The 25362-nt window shown below is 53.4% G+C and overlaps 4 protein-coding genes across 4 annotated transcripts; 2 read left to right on the top strand and 2 right to left on the bottom strand.

Annotated features, from left to right (window-relative positions):
* Window positions 1–12485: 12485 nt before the first annotated feature.
* HER10_EVM0013186 (uncharacterized protein) lies at window positions 12486–15505 on the top strand (the record flags this gene model as incomplete). Its single annotated transcript, XM_035482550.1, has 5 exons — window positions 12486–12748; window positions 12803–13549; window positions 13606–14327; window positions 14375–14898; window positions 14952–15505. The coding sequence occupies exons 1-5, from the start codon at window positions 12566–12568 to the stop codon at window positions 15503–15505; spliced, it is 2730 nt and encodes a 909-aa protein (XP_035331099.1). The 5' UTR covers window positions 12486–12565.
* A 201-nt stretch (window positions 15506–15706) lies between these two features.
* On the bottom strand, window positions 15707–18057 carry HER10_EVM0003242 (uncharacterized protein). The gene is made up of 2 exons (XM_035472926.1): window positions 17576–18057; window positions 15707–17523 (listed from the first exon to the last, which is right to left on the bottom strand). Exons 1-2 carry the CDS (start codon window positions 17751–17753, stop codon window positions 15758–15760), a joined length of 1944 nt encoding a protein of 647 aa, XP_035330532.1. The 5' UTR covers window positions 17754–18057; the 3' UTR covers window positions 15707–15757.
* A 184-nt stretch (window positions 18058–18241) lies between these two features.
* HER10_EVM0008970 (FF domain-containing protein) lies at window positions 18242–21087 on the top strand (the record flags this gene model as incomplete). Its single annotated transcript, XM_035478475.1, has 6 exons — window positions 18242–18527; window positions 18577–18725; window positions 18774–19827; window positions 19880–19996; window positions 20057–20821; window positions 20878–21087. Exons 1-6 carry the CDS (start codon window positions 18387–18389, stop codon window positions 21085–21087), a joined length of 2436 nt encoding a protein of 811 aa, XP_035330874.1. The 5' UTR covers window positions 18242–18386.
* Window positions 21088–21500: 413 nt separating this feature from the next.
* On the bottom strand, window positions 21501–24183 carry HER10_EVM0008365 (translation initiation factor RLI1). Its single transcript, XM_035477890.1, has 3 exons — window positions 23448–24183; window positions 22058–23388; window positions 21501–21998 (listed from the first exon to the last, which is right to left on the bottom strand). The coding sequence occupies exons 1-3, from the start codon at window positions 23905–23907 to the stop codon at window positions 21966–21968; spliced, it is 1824 nt and encodes a 607-aa protein (XP_035330837.1). The 5' UTR covers window positions 23908–24183; the 3' UTR covers window positions 21501–21965.
* Between the last annotated feature and the right edge of the window lie 1179 nt (window positions 24184–25362).

Raw genomic sequence — 25362 nt, 5'->3', positions numbered from 1 at the left:
TATCCGTAAGTCGGCAGGCAATGGAAGGTAAGGTAAGAAAAGGGTAGGGTTAGGTAAGGTAACCGTTAAGGTGAGGTTTACTATGTACGTAGTAAGGTAGCCCGTGCCCGGTGAACCTAAGTGAGGAGACGGGAAGGAGAAGGAAGGGGAGCGTTGGGCAAGGGTACGTCCCGTTCCTTAGTCATGGGTACGTACCTGATGAGATGCCCCACTCGCTCCCGTCTCGATGTCGACGTCTCCTCCATGCAGTACGTACCTTACGTAGTACACAGTCAGTTAGGTAATTTTCCTCTATCCTCGTCCCATCCCGTTTTCCTCCGCCGCCAACCACCCTCGAATACAACGTCGAATATCCTCACCTCGAGCCATGAAATCCATCAAGCGTCAATCAACCCACACATCAACGCCTGCTCACGTGTAGCAGTCACCGTTCCAAGTTCACCACAGACCTCATTCGCAGCCTTTCAGTCCCCATCGCCACCCGTCATCACTGGCTGTATGTATTTTCGGACACCCAACGTCCGGTCCGTTACGGTACGACGAAGGACGGCCGTGCCAAAACCTGCGAACACGTACCTGTAGCACGCTACCTCAGGAAGGTCGTGGTGCTGCGCCTGTTCTTGCGCAAGAGCTAGACCACTTCAAAGTACAGACCAATTCATCCTAGCCACCTACCGCCCGCTAAGGTATTTCGAGGGCAAAGGTGAAGCTCGGTGGACAAGCCAGATGCCACTCGGCGCACAGTTCCCGACTGCGACTGCAACCCGACTCTACATGCCCTCGAGTGCAAGTGCAATTGTGCAAGTGCAAGTCCAACCGCCTTGGCTTCTGCAACGCTCGCTCCAGTGCTCTCTACAAAGTACACGATCCCTACGTTGGCACTCAACTCTCAACGTCGGATACGGATGCAACTGTGATGGCATCTCAGACCTCAATCCACAGATCCCCTCTGCGGCCCTTCACTCGCTTCCATGCAAGCAATTTGTCCATCGCCCGGGGGGGCCTTGTCAAAATCCCCGCATCCTTGCAGCGCGTAGGCCTCACCACTGGTCACGCCTGTCGCAGGCTCGCAGCCATCTGACGAGACACAACATCAATGACAGCTCGTCCCGTGCTGCTTTTGCCCGCAATAGGTCCCGCGCAGCCACCCAGCCATCTCACCGGCTCTCGCTGCTATCTTGAGAATCTCTGGCTGCACATGCCCTGCGCTTATCCTGCAATGCACTGGACTGGCATGCATGGCTCTGCTCATCGTCTGCGATGGCCCATTTCTCAGCCCGTTGTCGTGCTACAGAACCTCAAAATCGGCGGGCACTGGTAGCGGGGCGGGCGCGGAGCCACAGCTATCTACACTACTCCGTACTCCGTCGTGAACTATTCTGGAAACGAAGCCGGCCGAGAGCCAGGGCCGAGTTGGCATTGCGAACGAAACTTCACACCAGAATTTTGTGACCGGTCATCTCTGGCGCCGGCCGCTTCGAACTTGGGACGCCCAGGTCAACGAAGCCCAGGTCCCCCACGTCTTGTACCCGAAGCGGTGAGCGAGTCAAGAAGCCCTGCTGGCTTGCCATCGCCACACCACGCCAGCCGACGACACTAGACGCCAGGCCAGTAAAACAGCACCACACTCGAGGTGTCGCCCGATAGTTGGGCCTAGAATCGGGATGCCCTGGGATGGGAATGGGATGGCAGTCATCATTGATAACTGTGGTGTGTACTCCGTACCATTCTCAGCAAACCGCGGCCGTTTCGCCGTACCGGCTCCATGGACACCCGAATCATCCTTCCTTCAGCATTTCAGCTTCATTCTGCCAACGCCCCTTGGTATTATGGTAATGGCGTTTTCCACCCCAGCTCGATATGGAGTCTGCCTTGGCCAGGTCGGGACAGTTGAGAGGCGTGAGAGGCAGGAAAAAAAAAAAAGAAAAAAAGGAATACCGCAGCGCGGGGAAATCAGCACTACCCAGCGAGACACACCACAGTCCAATTAGACATGCCGTCCTCACTCAGAGGAGCTGCGCTGAAACGACCCGCCGTTCTTCCGTCGTGGTTGTCAGTGATTGGCCTGGCGTCATCGCTATCAGGGCCTCCTCATCGGGCCTCCTGCAAGGGCGACGCGGATTGAAGGCGGGCGTTGTTCACGCAGAAACTCGAACTTGGAATTGAGGAGCTCTAGTGCATATCGAGCCTTGAATGATCCTGGCGTACTGCGGACGGCGGCTCGATTGAGTAACTATCCGCACCTGGCCACGCACTGCTATCTCCTCACTACCAGTTTCGCAGACCCTTCCACGAATTATCGGTGGATTCAACGGTCTACACGGCACTCTGGCGTTCCAAAGCGAGCAGGAACTTGGGTCGGTGGCATCTTGTGGCGAATGAGTGACGAAACGTGAACAATCGGCATTTGCATCATCTTCTTTTGAAGTATTATTCTTTGGAATAATACTGCTTAATCCTCATCTGGCAATAACTGTCCGCTACTAGCTGTTTTTGAGATGAGACCTGGCCGTATCTGCGAGCCTCGAGTGACAGAGCATGCCTCAATGGGCCAGAACTTCGGCGACAGGGCTCGTTTCTGGTCTGATATTGGACGTCGCACTTGGCGGCAAGAATCCAACCCGGTTTCTGCGATACTTCCATCAACAGGACATACAGTCTGCAACCATTTCCGCGCTTCCAAATGTACAAGAGCCTGAAGACGTCAAGCAGAGTGAAGGAATACGACACGGTCCTCGGAGGCTACCCGTTGAGACTCGGAGTATTTTCCGTTCAGGAAAACGACAATGATCCAGATGGAGCTAGCTTGTTTGTCTTGCGCTCTTCGAGAGTCGAGACGGACCAGGGCCGATCCGTCTTTGATCACCAGGATCCTGCTTTACGAAGTACAAGCAAGCAAGGGAGCCCAGGAACAACCTCGTATACCGCTTTAATGGATTTCAAGCCAGGTGAAAGGCGTGCTTTTTCTCCAATCCCCAGCCGTTCGAAGAGTCTAGCGATCGTGTAACTCGCGAATACAGTGCCAGAGCTAGAGCCGTTCCTGACCGAGACACCAGAGGATGGCACTGGGCGGCAGAGGTGCTCACAGATCAAAGTGCATCATTCTTGGCCAGGTCTCGACAACGCTTTCTTCTTCTCCATCCTCACCGATGATTTCTCCATTGTCTCATCACACCAGTCTTGTCTCTTGGGCTATTGTACCCAGCACACTTGTAGGTAGGTATCCGAATATTCTTACCATCTCCCACGGTCTTTACCCCTGGTACCTTGCATACCGAGATGCAGCCCGCACTGACTGGCACACAGACCTCGAGGCCTTGACCATGATCCGTCCCCACTGCGTCTTCCCGCAGGTTGGATGGAGTAGAGGGATTGGCTGACTTTGCGCCGTTGGCCGTTGGTGTTGCGGTTTTTTCTTCTTCGTCTGTTCCTTCTCTCGACGTCCCCCCTTGCGATAAGTGGGCGTTCGGGATGTTGACGAGCCCGGGAGAAACAAGCCCACTCTTTGACACCGGACTATCGTACATTAGCACACACATAGAACAGAAGATGGAGGGCCAGGTGATGATATTCATCAAGCCATGTACTGTCAGGAGAGAAGCCACCACTCTGAATGGGGTAGTGAGGTGCGTCGCATGCAAAGTGCCCCGCAAACGCCACACTAGCAGATAAGTCACCAGTGTGATAGGTAGTCATTCCTATCCTCTCCAATTCGAGCCGCCCGGCGGCAACAGGGTGGTGTCGACGCTGGTGCAACGATTCAACGATTCGACGAATACTTGCTTGCACCTTGAGCCCTGGGGTTCTCGAGAGGGCGCTCCGACGTCCTTTACCAAGAGGAGCATTACGAACCCGTCAAAAGCAGACCCGTTGGGTACGGTGAACAGCACTGAGCTATGATCGTCAGGCAGTCAAGGTCATTGCTGGGACAAGACTAATTGTATCTTGGGACGTTCGGCCGAAACTATTCAAAGTCTAGCGTTCCTGGTGTTCGCGGGCCATGCCGCTTATACTTCAGCTTGAACTTCACCGCTTGCCTAGCGCGCGTCACGCAGTTGCCGCCGTTGATGGCCCTCCGTTCGTTAAGATCGCACATCCTGATGACTGCAGGCTGGGAGGAGCTTCTAGTGGCATTTTCTACCCCTCCTGCGTTCAGAGGGAGATTGAAATCCGAGGCCTATTCCGCGCCGAATTATCGCAGGCTGTCAAACCCGACGATACGTTCCTGTTCTGCAGGTCGAACTGATTCCAGCGTGGTTCAATCGCTTGACAGCGGGATATTTCCAGCCCGACCCAGGCCAAGTCTGGACTCCATCGGAACAAGTTTCGAATACATTCAACGTCAGTGGCCTCCTTCGAGCCTGGTGTCACCTCGCCCACACCAGCCAAGCAATCTACCCCTCCTCCCGTAACAAAGTAGTTAATAGCCCCGTCAGCCTTTTTCATCGATAAACCAAAAACGCCCTCGAAAACCGCCCCTCTTTGATGACCCCCTCGTGCCCCTCTCCGTTGTCAGGTTTCATCCGGACGCTCTCGCAGTAATCGAGGAACGCGCGGGCTGGTGAAGAAACAGGCATTATGCCTTCTTAGTCGTCGTGTGTCACACATGGAATGCCAGCCTTTTCCGCCCGAGCCCTGTAAAATTTCCATGTCCAGTATGCCGAGAAAATCGGTGCGGACGATGTCAAGCCGCGCTTTCATGTCGAGGGAAACAGACTGGTCGAGACCACGACGCTGGAGGGCGGCATGCCGATGTTGCCCAAATGGTGCCCGGATATCTCTTGCGGTATTCCAGGGCAGCCTACTGCGCACGAGGGACCGACGGTCTAGGCAAGCGAGTGATGGACTTTTGGGTGGTTATCCAGGCCAAACCCAGGCACGTCGGCTGCCGCCAGACGGATACGTGACAACTGTCACTGCAGACAAAAGGCCGTTGCGCTGTTATCCTCTTCCATGTCTTTCATCAGCCAAGCTCCAACCACCGTCCATCAATGGCCGAGAAGCTCTCTAAGCAACCCGTCACGTCAGGCCTCATCCATGCTTGGATCGACGCTGCTTGACTTGATCAGCCTCTGCCCTGTGGGGTTCCAAGATCCGTAGCGGTCGCTCGCCGCGCTGGAGTACGGAGTACCCTTGAACCATCAAATCCTGGAGTTTTTGGATCCACAGCCACGCCGGATAGGCTGAAGGATTTGGAGACTCGGAGGCCGGCGGCTGTTCGTTTGTCGACCGATCCTCGTCAATATGAGGAGCTCTTGACGCCATCTTCAAACCGCACTAACAACTTGCCCGCTACTCGATACCAGCACTAGGCTACCAACAACCGCACCAGCTCCAGAACCTGCCAGGTACCAGGAACAGCGCCTTGGAGCCCGTCTTTAGCGGACTTTGAGGCCATCGGCTGACCACTTCGCGGCTTGGAGGGTGGATAACCCAACGATGATGGTGTGCAGGAACACCAATTCACCGCTCTTTCACCGGGGCGCGATTCGTTGTCGTCGTCTCTAACTTCGTCTTATTTGCTTTCTCCCTGCGTTAGTTCTCCCCTCACCTGGTCGTCATCGTGGTCCGGCCCTGCTAGGAAGGGGAGATGCTGCAGAGTTACTGCAAGGGACCGGACATATCTTGGTTTTACTGTCCGACGGATCGCTGCGCCTAATGCTACTGACCCATCGCGAGTTTGACGACACAAGACCGGGCGTGCCGAGATACCAGAAATTTGGCCGCGGATAATAGATGATTCTAAAAGGCTTCGGTTTGCTGTGTTGCAGTTTAGACCAGCGCTGTGACCCCCCTCTTGACCCCTCTTCCGGCGCAACACAATGACTTGCAGCAATACAGGCCTTGCAGGAGGCGCAATGCATCTACAGATATGCGTTCTCCAGTCGAGCTCGGATTCCATCGAGCCTCATTTTGAGATCTGCATAACGCAGAGAAATGATTGAGGATCCAGATATCATCGTCCATTCCTGCCAGGGCTCTCTCAACGCGATTGAGAAACACGTGTGGGTTTAGCAAAACCTCCCCCAAACCCTATTTTCGGCGCCGTGTCAGTTCTAGACGATCTGCTTGGAAAATAACCAGGATGCTCCCTGTAGCGTAGGCCTCGTGGAATACCTACCGAACGCGTCCATCAAAGACAATGATGAGGTGACAAACCATTCTTCCCATCGCCGACGCCATTGATGGGCAACTCTGTCTCAACTCTATAGAGTCTAGAAACACGCATCACTGTTCACCGCTTCTTTTTTCCCAGTGTTCGACGATGGCTCGATCTTGGATACGAACCCCCGGGCTGGGTCTCATTGATCTCAAAAGGCACGTGCAGCAACGGCACTTGCAACGGCGCAACTCACGGACTCTCGCCTTTCTGTGATTGTTCTCTCGAGTTCGATTATCACGGGTCGTCCGCATGGTCGACGATCATTGTCCCGAGGTCATCGCCGGCGTGGCGCCAGATCCGGTGTTTCCGATCTATCCACGTGCCTTGGAGCGTGAACGATTGTTCTCTTTCTAGCCTTCAAACCACGAACGCTTCCAAACGGTGACAGTACGCCTGCCAGTTGCCATTTCCGAGTCACCGCACGATGCCATGTGCTCAAGCGCTCGAAAGTTAGCTATTCGACTTACATAATTGAGCGGCACATACTATTTTCGTCTCGGTCCTTCTATCATCCTCCAACGGCCGGAAGCTCAGCCAGCTAGTATGCGCACAGCGATCGACTGGTCAATGCTTGCCGCCCTGCAACGTCCTTCACCGCCGGTGAGAGACCTGATTGCAGCTTGTCTCAAACAAAAAAGATATGCCAGCCATGTCTTTTTTCAACCTGGATCTGATAGAACTCCCGTGTCCTGCGGGCTGGGGGTAGTAGGCGCTCGGGGAGGCGGCCGATCTAACGTGGGCGGGTTCTACATGTGAGATGTAATGTCTCAGGCGCACTTCTGCAGCAGGCATCTGGGCTCAAGAGTTTGTCTGACTCGGCAAAAATGCCTGGCAGTACGGATGGTGTTCTGGTGGCGATGAGTCCCGTCGCTGACTCGGAGGAGGATGATTATGATCATGGCGGTTGGCGGTTGCTGATCAAGCCCTCTCTTCTTTGTTGATGATGAATGACGATGCAACTGGAAGGCCAAGGACCATGCAGACCGCAGCAAGCCAATCGTGTGTTATGATAAGCACAAACGAACATGACGGTGAGATTATTCTCATCTGACTGTCCGCACACAACGGCTGAAGAATTCTATTCGCTGGTCTTTCGTCCGTATGTTTCCGGGTGCCACGCTGTCAGGCAGCTATGTGTGCTTGTCTCCAAGGAGGATGCTGGCACATGCCCTCCATCGGTGGTCTCGAGTGTAAGTATATGCCTCGACACAAGCAGAGACCGTACGTGATTTCGCTGCTCGGTGCTCGGCTGCAGATGATGGCCTGTCTTAGAGGCGGGTGCCTTCGGGTCGTTGAGACCCCGGCCGACATGTAAAGGGTTGAGAAGACGCGAGATCCTTCCAATTCATGTAGGCCGGATGCCAATATGTGGTTTCTCGTCGATTGCGCTTAATCATCGAGCATCTCAATGCGGAAGAAACCCAAAGCTCGATCGGTATACACACATGGCCCTTGAGCAGACTTTAGCCAAGTCTTTAGATGAGGCTACGAAGTAACTGCCCAAGCGGGATTATCCTCGAGGATCTAATCGCTCCTTTGAGGACCCCAGATGAGGCTTCTCCCTCTTTTTTCTTGGCACGGCAACTAGAATATGGCGTCGCGGATCTCCGCGAATTCTTCTCCCCTAGATCGCTGTCAAACGTATGTCAGAGTCAAGTCCAGCATTGTCTGAGGCCCATCGGTGATCAGAGGAAAGTAGTCACTGAGGCCAAGAAACCGGTTGATACCGGTAGGAAACGAGCTCAGTTTAGACTACTAACTCTGTGTTAAACTAATGGCCACAAGCAGGAGCTTCAGCTCCTGGCCTTTGCAGTCTTGTCAATACTGAAGAAATTCTAATTCGGAGTACAATGGTCCGATGCACGGAGGGTATATTGAGATCAATATCATTGTCCCAACGACGCCCGTAATGATCGGACTTGAGAAACCATAAGGAAATACCTTCTATAGGCTGAGTATCAAATGGGTGAGAGCATGCCTGTCCATGCCACGGTGTAAGACGCCTCCGGGAGACCTCTGGCTAGATTTACCTTCATCCAAAACAAGAACCTACAAGAAACGACAAGCTTAAGGCTGCGTGACGGATGGCTTAGACTCCGCCTCAACCAGCCAGCCATTGTCATCTGAAAACGATCTTTGTTGCACAGAGTCTTTTTTTGGGAGCACTGCTCACTCCATGGCGTCTACGGGCCCGGATCATCCTGGGTCCATGATGCTTTTGTGTCAGTCTGACTTCGGACAGACTCCATCAAAGAAAGAAAGAACAGAAAAAAAAGGACGAAAAGAGGGCAAAAGCTTTTACCTAGCGGTTCGAAACGAAGGTCTCGACGTGAAGTCAAGTCCCTGTGGGCTGTTTCATATCCTGTGGCACACAGCCGCACACACCAGGGTCCTGACATCGTCCCAACGATCCGTGGCAATGACCTGGGATTGAGAAGGAAGTCTTTGCGTAGATGACAGCAAAACATCTATGGCTGCATGTGAGTTTATGGTAGGATCACGGAAAGGAAAGACGATGGATATTTGATGTGACGTCGGATCTTGTCAGCTGTCCAACGTGCCCTTCTGCTACCCACCCGGGTCGTGATGTTGCCGGATCCAGGTCGTTTGTTTGCGTTACGCCCGGCTTCGGGTGCATGCCAGAATTGTTCAGCCGAGGACTATCTTTCTGTCCAGGTTGAAACCAGATTAACTCTCCCACGTCTATGTGGCTTAAGGTTATGATGGCAATCGTGGGATCTTGCAGACAAGAACGCAAAAAAGCTGAGTTTCGTTTGAAGTCCAAAGCTATATCGGGGACTTGGCCTCTTAGGACGTTTCTTAGAACCACCCCCGCCTGCCCAGTAGACGTTGCTCCATGTGACAACGAAAGCCCGTCATGGGAAGGAACTGTGTGTGTGACTTAGGATATGCAAACACACAGGGCATTCCCCAGGTCTGCAATGACTTGAATGCTGAAGAGTATGGGGAACGGGAGCGGGTGTACTTGAGTTGAGTTTTGTAAAAGGGGAACACGACAAGGATAGTAAAAAAAAACTCTTTGAACGTGTGTTTGCATAGGAAGGTATCGGGCTGATCTTTTTCCTGCCTTCCTGCACGATTCTCCATCTCTCAGCAGTCCGCGCTCTTGCGTATTGGACGTGCGCTGTTATAGAGTTGGGAGGGAGGGTTTCCAGCGACTCGTGGCATGCCTGTGAGGGCTTTGCCCGTTTTCTTTGATTCTGTTTGAGAAACATGTCCTCACTGAGCTGTCGAGGTTCGCGATAACGAGGCAACCGTAAGCTGGGCGTGTTTGAATATGGAAGGTTGTCTATCGAGCAATTTCCTTCAGCTTCAAGCTAGGATGAGGGATGAGAGATGACGGCGATTCCCATGGTATCTGGAAGACAGTGAAGGGAAGGCAAACAAGTAAAAGAGACTGGCATTAGCATGTTAGCCCCGAGAGCAGAAGAAACCATCATCGCCACACACACTCGCTCTCAACCCCCTTTCAGCCTTCTTCATACGGGGCAAAGTCGCCGGGCGGGCGACGGGAGCCGGGAGACGAACGTTCTCTGGAGTGAGATGCCGGCCGAAAGTGGGCTCCTCTTCGTGATTTCCCGCTGGTGCATGTGTCAAAGTCTGAGCGGGTGTTTTGGCAGTGTCTTTACCTATTCTTGGCCCTCCTCCGCATTCTGAGGCGCAGAGAGAGAACCGAGCTCCCTGTTTTTTTTTCTCTACACATGGTTCAGCCTTGGGTCTTGGTCCCCTTCCTCTGTGAGACGACTCCCATCACTTGTTCGAACCTTTTCGACGGGAGGCGGTGCGAGTGGGATGTTTTGCCTCTTACTCGACGTCTTTTCTGCTCTCCGTTTCAGTGTTTGAAGAAAAGGATGGTCCAAGAATCAGCCCGCTTTCTAAGAACCAAACGCCGAGGCTTGGGAGAGGTGGGTGTTTGGTAGTAAGACCCCGATTATTCTGATACCGAGGAAGCAGAGGCTTGATTCAGAGCCGAAGGGTTTGGAGGAGCATGTAAGTGGAGGATCTGGGCGTTTCGGCGCTTGAGCGGATCATTCAACGAGTCCCTTCTTCTATTCGCACCTTAATTTCCTCTCTTGATGAGCAGGGACGTAGGAGATGTTGGTCTCCTAGTTGCAGTTTGTTTGAAGATGGACCTATGCGGAGTGGAACCAGACAAGTTGTTTACGAGTATGCGGAGATAAATCTATGTCAGCGAGACTCGGCCGAGGAACGGATGAATTAAGGTGGCAGTCCTTTCTTGTTGAGTTCAACTCATGTTTGCTTGGATGGATTTACTTCTATTAACGGTGAGGGGCGGAAACTCTTCCGTGAGTGATGTTTATCGGGGTTGGATACTAGCAGTAACTTGTTGGCCGGCATCAGTTCTCGAGGAGTTATCATTAAGATTTGGTATGACTGTGAGCGGCATATGATCGACGGCTTCATGCTAGACACGAACCATAAAGCAGCGGTCTTAACATCGTGTGTTGATATCCTCTTCGCGCCCCTGGACAAGCCAGAGATATTCGCAATGAGGAAGTTGGAATAAGAGAAGAAAAAAGGTAGAACCAATATTTCTTTCGCGTCGCCTGGAGGCAGTGTAATACCAGGGACACGGTGGGAAGCCGACATGTGTAACCTCTCTCCCTCGATGAAACCCATGCCTTCTTTCCCACGGAGAGCCACGTCTAGACGTAGCGCCGCGAGAAAGAAGAGCGAACAACGTCGCAAGCCTCAGGAGAGTGAGAAGACACAGAGGCTCGTCTTCCCGAGATTGTAAAAATTGTGTCAACCGTTGAGAAACAGGCTCGCGATCCCCGTGGGGATGCTTGCCCAGCTGGTTAGACTGGGAAGAACAGATACTACACTTGATCATAGCCTTGTGGCTAAGAGAGCTGGAGAAGAAAAGAAGAAAGAGACAATTGAAAGAAAATGTGTGGGACTTTTATAGATGGATGAGAGGTCGTGGCCATGAGTGAAGGCTGCGGTACTGATGAGGCCAAATTTCTGAGGACTCGAATGAGGCCAATTTGAATGAGGCCAATCTAAGGGGCCAGCCACGTGAGGCCGGATCAGTCAGACTTGGGTTATCAGTCAGACTTCATAAATACTTAGTCCTCTTTGGGAATCATAGCTGAGGCTGGTATGCGTAAAGTGTCTCCTATCTGCAGATCACTTCGTGTTCATAGTAGTAGGGCATGAATTGTCTCGCTGATTGCCGGTATCAAGTAGACGTGAGATGAGCGTCAAGTACTGACTACCAATGGAAATCGACATTGTAGCTCAATATAGCCAAGACGTATTGGTCAAGTCTTTATTGTTAGGGAATCATGTCGCTGGGTGCGAGGAAGTGTTCAACTTGACGATGTCAACGAAATGTGATCAATGCGCCTCTGAAGCATGGCGTCTTCAGGAAAAGTTTCGTTGCCTCAAGACTTTTCTATATGGCTAGTCTGAATGAATTTTCCCCCACGCAGACTTGAGGTCGATGAGCAGGGCCACTCAAACGGGGCCGATTTGTTTTACTCCTTCACGAGATTAGAGGTATAATAGAAGTACCTTATTGTGAAGCGTTTCTCGCAATGAGAATTTCTCTGCGCAGTATGATCAGCATTACGGACGATTCAGAAATTTTTTGAAGGTCAGAATGTTCCTGGAGCTTGATCAAGGATCAACCGGCTTAAAGTAATCAGGATGCAAGAGAAGTATATTTCAGCCGCTAGACAGCCCTTCAGAGTGATGGCCGTTGTGAAAATAACACTCTCTTATGGCCAAAGCCACAATAAGCGCGGTAACTTAAGTCTATGAGCTGAAGAAAAAAATCTCGAGAGTAACTGAATGGGGAAGTTTGGTCTCAGCGAAGTGTTTGGTGATTATCTGAAGCTATTCAAACGAAAAATAGATCTGTGCGCAACGAGAAGGCCGGTTCAAATACTGCCTACGTCAAACACTTTAGAACTCAGTCCATGTGACAAAGTATCATTACACCAAGATCAACTACTGCACAAGAAAGAGCTTGATTGACCCTTACCAAAAGAGCCCCATCTCTGTGAAATCGACCCGGAGCTTGCCAAGGGCGCCGGAGGTTGAAGGCTCCCGTTAACGTTGAAGATAAAGTGGGACCTCCGAAGTACCCCGGGCCCGGGCGTCTGGGCCACCATAACACGCTGAACGGTGCGCTAAATCACTGACGCGTGACGCCATTCGATCATTCCGAGCTCCAAATCACTTTGTCGCGCTGCGTCGCTCAACCCATGTCACTTAAAGTGTCGCTCGCAATTTTACTCACCCCTCCGCCCGTTATTTGTACGTGGGATAGACACTGGACTTGAAGTTTATGTTTTCTTGAGGACCAGTCTGTATTTTCAAGTTCGATTCACCACTTCCTCTCCCTATGAATCTATGTCTTCCTCCAGGCTGTTCCCGCCCTCAGACGCGTCGCGTCAAAGATCGGGAATTCTTACGCCAAGCTCTGATGGATCTCTGAACTCCAAACATGAATTGCCGCCGCCTACGACGGCGCAGAGGAAGCGCAGCATCTCCCATGCCATGGAGGACTTGCTGAAGGCTGCGATCGTTCTCAAGGTAGGTTCCTCAGCGCGCCAGGCAATGTCCGTCAATAGCTGACGCGTTACCTAGGTGCATCCTACCAGTACCGTCACGAAGCCATGCACGCTGCAGCCGCTCATGCTGCTCCCCCGAGAAGACCTTCCGCTGTCGAGCCTCGACCTCTTTTCACCCCACGGCGATCTTCCTTCTAGCCGCCTTTACGAGTCCCTAGTCAAGATTCTTGACCTCGAAGATCGAGTCGCCGAGAGGCCGAGCCTGCTCCTTGCGCGCAACGAAGCCTCCAAGTCAATCTACGCGCTCGAACGTGCCACAGCCTTTGGAACCAACCTCTATACAGTCTGTAAACTTGGGCCTTGGGTGGACCTATTGGCCTTATCCGAGAAGGCGACGGTGGTCGGGAAGCATGTCGCACGCATGCGGCTTGCAGAAGAAGCAAGGGAGTCTAAGCAAGGCCAGACCATGCCATTGACAACGCCCGCCTTGCACAGAGGACACAAGGAGAAGAGACTGGCGATCGAGGCGCTGCAGCAGTCTATTGTGAGGAAGAGAGGCCGCTCGCAATCGGTGTCAACATTCGACGAGACGAGAGCGGAGAAGCGGACGAGGTCTGACGACGACTTCTCACGACCGCAAACGCCACGCGGATTGGCCCAGACGGTCGAGCCAAAGCCTGAGCCTACCGAGTGGATTGAAACACATCTGGACGCAGTCGAACCGACACCACAGCCCGTTCCCGAGCCTACTACCCAGCAGACTGCTGGCGACATCATGGACACCATCAGGACACAATATACCGAGGCACTTTACAAGTCAATGGTTAGTTTATCGTTCTGTCGTGTGGTAGAGAAGCCTCGGCTGACATAGAGATATAGGGATCTCTTGCGTACTTTGCAAAGGGACCGCTATCTCGAGCCCGCGCCGCGTTCCATCTCGATTGCGACGGCACGATGGATATGAATGACCTCATAGAGTTTTTGAAGAGTCTTGTCATGACAACAGTCCAAATCGACAAAAAGTACCGCGAAGCGATACCGGATCTAATTTCGAAAATGAAGACACACATTGATAGTTCCGACGAAGGTAGCAAGTCGAAGCGAAGGAAGACCAAGAAAATGAAGTTGGGCAAGGACGGCATGTACTCTGGCGAAGACGAGCATGTGCGCGCCTGGTGGAGCTCGAACAAGCCGGAAATCAGCGACGAGGACATGACCATCACACCAGCACAGATCAAGTCCCATGTTTCCCTGCTGAGGACTCGCGAGACGCAATTGCAGATGATATTGATTTTGGAAATCCTGGCCCTGGAGCCTCTGCGTACAGCCGAGGCAGAGGGAGAGAGCCAACTACCTGGTCTGTCAGGCGAGGGGGATGGCGAGAAGGCAGCAGAAGTTCAGCCGAAGAAACGCAGCAAACACAACTTCCCCGTATTGGTGGACGTTCACGCTGATCGGCTCACCATTTGGCAGTCCACTGCTTCTGATGAGTTGAGACTGTTAGAGGGTTCTCAAGTCACTGCGGCGAACGCCGGGGATCCAGCCTTGCGGGCGTCTGCAGACCCCCTAAAGGACTTCTGTACTGACATCATTATGCCTTTGTAAGTTTGCACTCATCACATAGGCTCTACTTAGCTAACATTACCAGCTTCGCTGCTCGGTTGCCTGAGATCTGCGATTCCATCAACCGTAAACTTGGAGGACCCGTCATCATTGCTCCGCCAAAGCCCAAGGCCAAGCCTTCTTCGAGTAAGCCCAGCACGAAGCCGGGAGCTGCTGCGAAACGTCCTGTCAAGCCTTTATCGAAGAACAACATAGAAAAGGCCCTTTTCAAGGAGCAGTCGCGGCGCAGTATTTCCAGAGGTCCCGGTAACGCCATTGCGTTGTTGAGATCTGCAACCTCGGCCAATATTCCCGCCTTCAAGCGTGAAAACAGCGAGCTCGATCGCAATTCGCCCAAGGACCGGACGGGTCTACTTTCCAGGAGTCAAAGCATGACGGCCCTGGATGACGTCAAGGTCCAAGACGTCAAGGCACAGAAGAAGGCCCTGGTGGAAGCCGAGTTGAAGGATGCCATCACCGCCATTCGGAAACCTAATCGTGACCTAGCGGGCAAGGCCATTGTTGAGGATGCGGCGAAGCGGGTTTCCGGAGGCCTTTCTTCGATTAAGAGTAAGTTTTGATACCTCAAGTTTTTGGAGGTAATATGCTAATCCCTGACGCAGAGTCTAAGAAACCGCCGACCCGACATCCACTATTTGAATCGGTACAGGTCAAGGTCACACCTGCTACACATCGCTTCCGCGATGCCTTGAGCACAGAGTCACAGGGCGCAAATAATCTGTTCATTCCGATGTCGAGTATTCCGCCATCCAGTGCATCGAGAGTCCCCTCTACGGGACCGCGGAGGGGCCATATCGACATAATGGGCAGCACTCCATCATCTGCTATACAGGCCACACCTATCAAGCGTGGTGGGCACGAGGCCGCGATCCCGCCTTCGTCGCCCTTGATGGCAAGGAAGCCTGCGAGAGCTCAGCATCTAAGCGTGCCGGGAAGTGTGATCAGGTCGAGACCTGAGCCTATGCGGTCACCATCGCCAGATATTGGATTGCCGGCAACACCATGCAAACAACGAACGGTGGACGTGTTGGGAGACGAGGTGGCGGCCACTCCGATGCGCAGATCATCATTTGTGCCGCCTCCACCACCTGAGGAGGAGAAACCAAAGTCGATTTACGCACGACTTGGGTGGGAAGATGACTTTGACGACTTTTAATGACATTTTGTGGGTTGCATTGATGTGGCGTGTATGGACTTTTAAGCATACGGATACCCAGGGGTTTGAACTATTTGGGGTCATGGAAAGGGACGCGAGGAATACACTTGATGAACACGGCATAGCATAGCATCTTTGGAGCCAAGGGGTTTGCATCTGGGATTGCATCGTTCTTGAAGGTCTTTTGGTGGGAATATATTAGGGGTTTAGAGAGCGAAGTGCTATCTATCAGCACCCAGACACTCATTGCACTCACTCGTCCGTCTTCTGCTCATCCTTATCTTGCTCCTCTGTCACTGCCGCTGCCGATACCTCTGTCACTGGTCGCTTTTCTACAAACATGATGGGAAGATCCCTGACGTCCACGTGTTCCTGCGAGCTCAAGTCGATCACCCTGACGGCTTCAATGTTGACAAGGCCCTCCTTCAGGGGCAGGAACTTGAGTTCCACGACGTGACACGCCCCGGGTGCAAGCGGTCCGACTCTGGTGTCGGCAGTGAGGCAAACGACCTCGGTGGCATCGACCACCGAGTTGCGCTGCATAGCGTGCAGAACATTCTCATCCAGCACCGCATCCGCAAGCTCTTTTGCGTCTGCAGCCGTCTTGCCTTTTCCGCTCGTCGAGGGGGGTCGCATGAGGCGGACCTCGTTGCGCCGACGTTTCGAGAGCGCCACGAGGGCGAGCTTGCGCGGCGTCACGGCCGGATTGACCTTTTCGACGCTGCGGTTGACGACGTAGACTGTCCAGGAGAACTCCTCGCCCGCGTAGATGGGCTCCGTGGGGCCGCAGAAGGTCATGGTGATGCCGAGTTCCGGGAGGGGCGCCTCGACAGTGCGCGTGGCGGCCTCGAGCGCGGGGAGGGAGTCCGGGCGCATGACGGCCGGGGCGACGAGGGACTGGGCTGCCTCGATGCCTGAGATGGAGAGCTGGGAGGGGCGGTGGGAGCGTTGGATGGGTTGCATTGGTTGCATTGCCGCGTTGAAACCTGGGTTGACGGGGAGGGTGAAGTCGAGGGTGGTGGTCCAGGTCATGCTCAGACGCGGGCAGCAGATGCCGGGATTCCTCTGCACGACGGCTTCGATGTGGATATCGAGATCGCGGTTGGGGTTCTTGGAGGGAAGGTCGAGCTGTTGCGGCGATAGGCGGTAGAGGAACGTGACGTGGTCGTGAGATACGCAGGTCATGGGTAATGTGAGGCCGGCCGGGGAGCTGAGGTCGTCTACGACACCGCCGTCGGCGACAGAGAGGGCTATGCTGGTGAGCTCGATGGGGCAGTCGAAGTATTGGGTGAAGTCCACCTCTAAGAGGGCGATAAGGGCCGGCGAGGTGGGCATGGTGTTTGGGCGGGAGAAGCGGACTCGGGTGTGCACGGCGGGAAAGATGCGTGTCCGAAGCTGGGAGAGGCAGCGCAGAGGCCGAGATGTGTCTTTGGCTTGGGTCACGGGGGCAACGCGGGAGACGCGGAGGGCGGAGAGACGTGGAACTACACCGCCGAGGCCCGGATCATTGGTGAAGGGTTCGAGGAGGTTCAGGCCCGAGGGCATGCCGGACTGGAGGTACCCGGCACCGCCGTTCATGCGGAAGTTGGGCGAGAGAGGGGTGGCCGAGCCAGAGCCCGCCGCCGAGGCCGGTCTGAGGCCGGCTGAGGCTGTGAAGGTCGCAAAGGGACCTTGCAGGCGGATGCGTGGCCGCGCGAGGAAGACGGGGAGCTTCCAAACAGCATATATGTGCGGTTCCCTCTTTCGCCTATCTATAGGGGCGACGGCGTTCTCATCCTTTTCGTTCGAGTCTGAGGCGGAGTCTTCCTCTTCGGGTTCGTCGACGACGATGAATGGGTCAGAGGTATCCTCAACAGTTCCCTGGAAGATGATGTCCGTCGATGGCTTCTCCCTATCCGAAGCGTGGCTGTTGACGATTTGGGCCTCTACTGAGACGACCAACCGGCTGAAGTGTGATCGCAGTGCCTTTTCGTCCATGAGAGGGGCCCTCAGGACCAGCAGCACGTCAACCGTCTCATCTGGTAGATATTAGATGGCGTGGATATGATTACGGGATAGTTGAAGAGATACCGAAAAAGAGTGTGTCCCTCCGCTTGATAGAATCAAAGAGCGCCTTAGTGTCGTCAACGCCTTGAAACGCTTTCTCAAGGTCAAGATTTGTTGCTTCGGGGATGAAATATGTGAGAAACGCATTCTCGATGAACTCGGCCACCCCGGCGGGCTCCCGGATTTGATCGTCTACAGCCATGTTGGGCTATGTTTGTGGCATTAAATATGAAGGCTCATCTCAACCATCCATGTATAAAGGATGAATAGAAGACACCAAGGACAGTTTCACAACGGTGTTCTTCTGTTTGCCAAATCAAGGGAACTTACACCAAACGCTTAGCGAGCTAGCGATGTTCCTCCCCAGAGGAGATCTTGAACCTGAGGCTTTGCTCCGTGAGAAAGGAAGAAGTATGGTAAATAAGTGTTTGTCAGTCCGAGAAAGTACATGCAGTTCGAGAGAGGTTCGGTGAGAGGTCCAATGAGTTGAGTCGCATGAAGGACAGTGAGAAGTTGGGTGTCTCTTACACAGTGTGGGAGCTTTCCCCTGGCTGCCAGCTGGCTTACTTAAGTTCGGATTGAAGTTAGACTGGAGAGCGGAACCACCGAGCTACCCCGGTCCGTGCACTAAGCGCCAAATTGCTCATTCCGTCGGTCGCAAATCTTCGTAGTATCTCTTCGCGTCCCCCTCCGCGCGACGACCTGCTCGATCCTCCACGTTGACTCGCCGTTCAAAAAGTCCACGCATGTTCGCTTTGCTCATAATCGACTGGCAAACAAATCGAGTTCACCTAGACATCTACCAAATCTCCAATCGATAGGCGGTATCATCATCATGAACGGATCCGGCAGCCCATACGGCCAGCCTCCGGCGTGGCAGGAGCATCGCACGCCAGATGGCCGAGCCTACTACTACAATGCGGCCACCAAGGTTACGCAATGGACCAAGCCCGAGGATATGATGTCTCCGGCCGAAGTAAGAGCACTTCCCCGGAAAAGTAGGATTAGCTGCTAATTGGTCACAGAGAGCACTTGCGAATCAGCCATGGAAGGAGTACACCGCGGAAGGCGGTCGCAAGTACTGGTATAACACCGAGACGAAGTCGAGCTCCTGGGAGATGCCCGAGGCCTACAAGAAGGCTTTAGGTGCCAACAGCGGCCCCAGTACGCCTGCGTATGTACATACCTTGACCCAGTACCAATTACCAACTAACAAGAATAGGGCTGAAAGGGCTGCACCATACGATCGAGGAGCGCCTTCTGACAGGTACAACAATGACCGTTACGATTCCTACCGCGACCACCGCGATACCTTCCACGAGTCGCGCCAGCTGACATTCGGCAACGACGCGACGGCCAAGGCCTTCGTGCCCGCAAGTAACGAGCCCGAATTCGCCACGCAGGAAGAGGCAGAGGCCGCCTTCACCAAGCTCCTCAAACGCAGCGGCGTTCAGACGGACTGGACCTGGGAGCAGACCCTGCGAACTATTGCAAAGGACCCTCAGTACAGGGCTATCAAGGACCCCAAGGATCGCAAAGCAGCTTTCGAGAAGTACTGCCATGACATGATAGTCCAAGACAAAGAGCGCGCAAAGGAGAGACTGACCAAGTTGCGTACTGACTTCGAGACTATGCTTAAGCGCCATCCGGAGATCAAGCACTACACGCGATGGAAGACTGCGCGCCCTATGATCGAAGGCGAGACCATCTTTAGGTCCACGGATAACGAGGCCGAGCGTCGTCAGCTCTTTGAGGAGTACAGAGTTGACCTCAAGAAGAACCACATGGAGAACCAGGCCACTATGCGCAAGACGGCCATGGACGGGCTCATTGACCTCCTCCCGAAGCTCAACCTGGAGCCCTACACGCGCTGGTCCGATGCGCACAGCCTCATTTCATCCACGACGCCCTTCCAAAATGATGAGAAGTACAAGACCCTGAGCAAGTTTGACATTCTGATTGCGTTCCAAAACCACATGAAGGCTTTGGAGCGCGCTTTCAACGACTCTAAGCAGGAGCAAAAGAATAAGAAGTTCCGCAAGGAGCGTAAGGCTCGTGATGGCTTCATCTCCCTCCTCACTGAGCTCAGGAAAGACGGCAAGATCAATGCCAGCACGAAGTGGCGCCAAATCTACTCCCTCATCGAGAACGACGACCGATACAAGGCCATTCTTGGCCAAGGTGGCTCAGCTCCCCAGGAGCTTTTCTGGGATCTCGTCGAAGAAGAGGAGAAATCCATGCGTGGAGCTAGGAACGACGTGTACGATGTCATTGACGTAAGTTGACCTTGATCTCGTTGTCCTATTTCAGTCTGCTAATACCCTATAGGACGAGCGATTTGATATCACTCCCCAGACCACGTTCGAAGAATTCCATGCCGTTATGAAAAAGAGTCGACGAACTGCTAACATTGACCGTGATATCTTGATGGTTCTCTTCGAACGCGTAAGTCATAAATGGAAACCTAACGTGAGGTTTCGACAAAAGCTAACGCGTGCGCAACAGGCCAAGGAAAAGAGATCTCTGAAGAGATCCGACGATGAGAGACAATCTGAACGCCAACAGCGACGGGCGGCTGATGATCTCCGGGCGTACATGAAGCGTATGGATCCCCCTATTACCCTGGATGACACGTACGAGAAGGTCAAGGCTCGCCTTGCGGATACGCCCGCGTTCCAGGCTGTCACATCGGAAGACGCTCGCGTCGCTACCTTTGATCGATATGTGAGGAGACTCCGCGAGAAGGAAGAAGAGGCCGACCGCGATCGCCGGCGCAGACGTGGTCGCGATTCCAGCGAACGCGACATGTACCGTGAGAGACCCAGATCCAGAGGTGAGCGATCTCATCGCAGCAGTGGCCGTGCTACCAGGCGAAGTCGCAGCCCGGAGGTGGACGCCTACGAGGCGGACAGGCGGAAAGCTATTGCTGAGCGTGAGCGCAACCACCGCAAATCAACCATGGCGGAAAGCTTGCTATCGACTGAACGCGAACGTCGTTTATCTCCTCCCCCGCGTCGCGAGCGGGAACGCGAACGGGACAGAGACCGTGAGCGCGATCGCGACCGTGATTACGACCGTCATCGCTCTCGCCGCGACGACGACAGCCACTATGATCGCGAGAGACGGGATAGAGAGGAAGAGCGGGAGAGGTTGTACCGGCGCCGCATAGGATCCTACGACGAGCTCCCTTATGGGGACGAGCGCCCGTCTGGATCCCGACGCCGCCGCGAGGAGGATGAGGAGGACCGACGGGATTCAAGGGACTCCAAGGTACGACGGACTGGCTAGTCTACCACGCCCGAGCCAGATCGCTGACAATGCTGCAGAGAGCGAGAAGAGAGAAAACACCCCGTGAGCGCACCCCCCAACGTGATACTACACGTCACAAGAACAGGACTCCACCGCCGGCGGCGGCTGCCCCCAAGGACGTGAAGGACACCAAGGAAAAGGAGCCTGTAAAGGACGTTGCGATGAAGGATAAAGAGGACGCGGCGGTCCACTCTGGGTCTGAAGAGGGCGAGATTGAGGAGGACTAGATGCGGCGTGCGTCTACAAGCCTCGGGGACCCTTGACGGACCGCCAAGAGTGTTTTTCGAGTACGTATCGGAATCACCAGCCGTCACTGAGAGCCTGATGACCGCAGCGCATACAGACTTATTGGCATCCTTCCTTCCGCATCGCGGCCCGGCCGGCCTCCTACGCGTACGTCAACAGATTTTGGCCCTCGCGACCCATCGGCCCGTAGATGGTCGAATCATACGTCGATAGGTCCGTTGCTTTCCCAGAGGGAATTCTTCTTAGCTAGTATGTATTTTTTCTTCGTTTCATTCTTAACGTAGGTGCATATATTCTTGTCAACGTAGTCATTGTCGAATCATTCACATTAAAAAAAGAGAAAATAAAATTTGCTTTTTAATAACAACGGTCTTTTTTTTGTATTGCTTGTCGTTTGTTCTCAAGATACGTGTGCCCTTTTGGCATGCTCAACCATATTTACGAAAGTCTCTCGCCACAAAATCGTGGCAGAGACTGACGGCAGTCACCCTGCTTCATCCGTTGCCCCTCAATCTATGGAGTCCGGCTGTGTCCCAAATGAATGTGCAGCCAACAAAAAAAATGTGGCTTTGCAAAGCGTCCTTCGCACATCCAAACCGAGAGGGGGAGACTCAGCCATACGCACACCCAATATTGTATCTCCATAGGACCAGGCAACGGGGGGATAGACTGCCGTCGCCGTTGTTATCCATCACCATCGGCGTCGTCCTCGGACGCGCTTGCCTCCTCTAAACCGAAACCATGATCCTGACCGCCGGAAGCGCGCCTCCTCGGTTGCCGCTTATGCCCCTTTTGAACGCCCTTAACGCCTGAGTCGAATGCATCGTGACGAGGGAAAACATCTGTATAGATGCCCTCTTTAACTCGTCTTGTCGCCGTCGTCCAGGAAGAACTATAAAGCATATTAGCATTGCTGTCAATGTCAAAGTGGCACACAGTTGTTCGACTTACGTAGTTGCCGTTGGCCTTCTGCTCCTGGTCGAGCTGGGAGTTGCCCTTGTTGATACGAGGGCGGTAGTTGGTGGGATCGCGACGGAAAGAAACGTCGAGGTTCTTCAGGAAAGTGTTGCAACCAGTAAGGAGGGACTCGGGCTTGTTGGCGTGAGCGTCAATACCGGGCTTTCCGTCAAAGACGATGACGCGGTCGGCGAGGTAGGTGGCCATGATGAAATCGTGCTCGACGATGAAGGCGGTCTTCTTGGCGTGCATGATGAACCGCTTGATGACGCGGGAGGCAATGATACGCTGCTCGGAGTCGAGGTAGGCGGAGGGCTCGTCGATAAGGTAGATATCGGCGGGTATACCGAGAGCAAGAACAATGGCGACACGCTGAAGTTCACCACCGGACAAGTTCTTGACCTCCTGATCAATGAAGTCATCAAGCTTCAGGGGCTTGACAACATCGGTCTGGAACTGGGGCGACAGGAAAGAGGCCCTGATCTTCTTGAAGAAGAGCTGGCGAACGGTACCCTCGAACTTGGGGGTGATAGTCTGGGGCTTCATGCTAATCTTCATCTCGGGGACGGCAGCCTTGGTGTCGGGCTTGAGGGCGCCAGCGAGGAGACGGCAGAAAGTGGTCTTTCCGGTTCCGTTCTCTCCCATCATGACAATGATCTCGGAGTCGGTAAAGTCACCAGACTCGATGCTCAGCTTGAAGTCGCCCATGGACTTCTGCATCTTGGGGTACTTGAAGGCACGAGACTTGTCATTCATGAACTCATCAGCACCCTCGGAGAGCTTGAAGGTCAGGGACTCGTCACGGAAACGCAAGTTCTCGGTAGGGATGTGACCGTCGAGGAAAATGTTGATACCTTCGCGGACGGACTGCGGCAGGGTGACGACACCGTAGACGGCGGGGCGACCGTAAAGAACGCAGATGAAGTCGGAGAGATAGTCCAGGACTGACAAGTCGTGCTCGACGACAATGACGTAGTCGTCGTCGCGGAGAAGAGAGCGAATAACACGGGCAGCAGCCAGTCTCTGCTTGACATCGAGGTATGAAGAGGGCTCGTCGAACATGTAAACGTCGGCCTTGCGGACACAGACGGTACCAATGGCGAAACGCTGCAGTTCTCCACCAGACAATTGGTTGATCTCACGATCCATGATGTGGTTGAGCTCCAAAGTATCGCAGACCTCCTGCTTGTTTCCCAAGCTGCTCACAGCATCGATCAAAGCTCTGACGCTCTTCTGAGGGCCCTTGACGGCGCGAGGGATCTGGTCGACATACTGAGGCTTGACAACGGCCTTGAGGTCATCCTCAAGAAGCTTGGTGAAGTAGTCTTGAGAGCAACGAGTTAGTATCTGAGGAATATAGTATTCCAAATTAGGGATGACTTACTTTGCAGTTCAGAACCACGGAAGTACTTGATGACGTCCTCCCAGTCGGGCGGGTTGTCGTAGCGACCCAAGTTGGGCTTGAGCTTTCCACTGAGAATCTTCAGAGCGGTACTCTTTCCGATACCGTTGGTTCCAACGAGACCCAAAACGTTGCCAGGACGGGGCATGGGAAGACGATGAAGCTTGAAGCTGTTGGCGGAGTAGCGGTGGGTGACTTGGCTTTCAAGGTTCGTGGGCAAGTTGATGATGGTGATGGCGCTGAAAGGGCACTTCTTGGGGCAGATACCACAACCGATGCATAGTGACTCGGAGAGGAAGGCGATGCGGGACTCGGGGGTGACTTCGATGCAGAGCTTTCCGGAGCGGACAACGGGGCAGGCCTTCTTGCACTCCTGGCGACACTTCTTGGGCTTGCACTTGTCGCTGTTGACGATAGCGACACGGGTAAGTTTGTCAGACATGGTGATGGTGGTGCCCGACGGATCGAGGCGGGGTTGGTGATGGGATGGTGGGGCAAGATTTTTTTGCGCAGGTTCGAAAAATCAAAAAAATAAGTGAATAAAGAGGGGGGTCCCTCTGCAGGCGATCAAAGTGATGTAGAGTCTGTGGATGGTCTTGGATAAAGGCAGAGAACCTGGAAAGCAACAGGACCGGAGAAACGGCGAATATTGTCGAGGCGTCGCGACCTGGCCTTCTTGGGTGAGGAAGGGAAAAAGAATTTGGTGTTTCCAGGTTGTTGCAAAGGTGGCAGAGACGAGAGAGAGAAACGCACGGCCATGGCAGCGAAATACAGCGGTCAGCTAATTTGTGCGTGCCGTCACTGGTTGTGAGTGTGTGAATTGGCCAAGTTTTGGCGGGGCATTTCCCCTACCCTACCGCCTGCCAACTACCCCGCCAGTGAGGGTTACCAGGTGTTTTGTGTGTCACTTTGTCTCCAATCACCAAGCGAAAAAGTACCTGGTCGCTACTTCCAGAGCACCTGACATCACGGTCCTGGTGAGGCCAAACACAAGGTCTGGAACGTCCCCTGCAGATGTAATGTTGACAATATTGGCTGGAAACACACCTGTGCACATCTTTGCAAGAAAGCTGACCCCATGTTTATCTTTCGAGCTGAAGGTTGGTCGACGGATCGCACCGAGGCACTTTATCTCCGCTTTGCTACTTGCCCATTGCTTTTGGTTCAAAGAGGTGGGTGGATTAATACATCAACGCACCTTGTCCACCCAGTCGCTTCTTTGTCATCCACTAAGAATTTCCTCCAGGACTCATACAGCCTTGAAAGAGGCCTGAGTTGGACCTTGCTGAGCCACTTGCCATATGCCCACTATCACTGTTTCCTTCATAATACAGACCTCTGGAGAACTGAGCGAGGTACTGAGTAGTCAATCTCAGGTGGGCAGTCTCATAGACTCACCTGGGAGGTCTCAAAAGCCATTATGTTATTCTCATCATCCCGAAATCTTCATGCTGGAAAACGCTGTGAACTGCACAGTCTTCGCTGACCAATTTGGAACTAGGTGTGCTGTCTGCACCTTACTGTTGCTAAGCTCTCACGTGACCTCACTTGGTTAATGTATGTAGGTAGGCAGTTACAGACGAAGTTGACGAATGGAAGACAAGGGCATATTACTAAAGCCTACCTTCCTGATACCTGGCTGAAAATAAATCATTGTTCCCAAGGAGAAGATAAGAGGCAGAAATATATGATGCGGTGCCTGTGGTATTGAAACAGGAATTCAGCGCCGATCATGGAATCTTACAGATTCATCATATGGGCAAGAAGCTGGTAAGACATGTGCTGTATCACAACTGGGTAGAGATGGAGCCTATAAGATGTAAGCCAGTTGATCCCAACATTTGGGACCATCGCAATGGCTACAGATATAGAGAATACGAAGGAAAATAAACTCCAA

This window comes from Colletotrichum scovillei, assembly GCF_011075155.1.
Source record: "Colletotrichum scovillei strain TJNH1 chromosome Unknown Contig00008, whole genome shotgun sequence".
Classification (NCBI taxonomy): Eukaryota; Fungi; Ascomycota; class Sordariomycetes; order Glomerellales; family Glomerellaceae; genus Colletotrichum; species Colletotrichum scovillei.
This window is presented reverse-complemented; position numbering and strand designations above follow the sequence as displayed.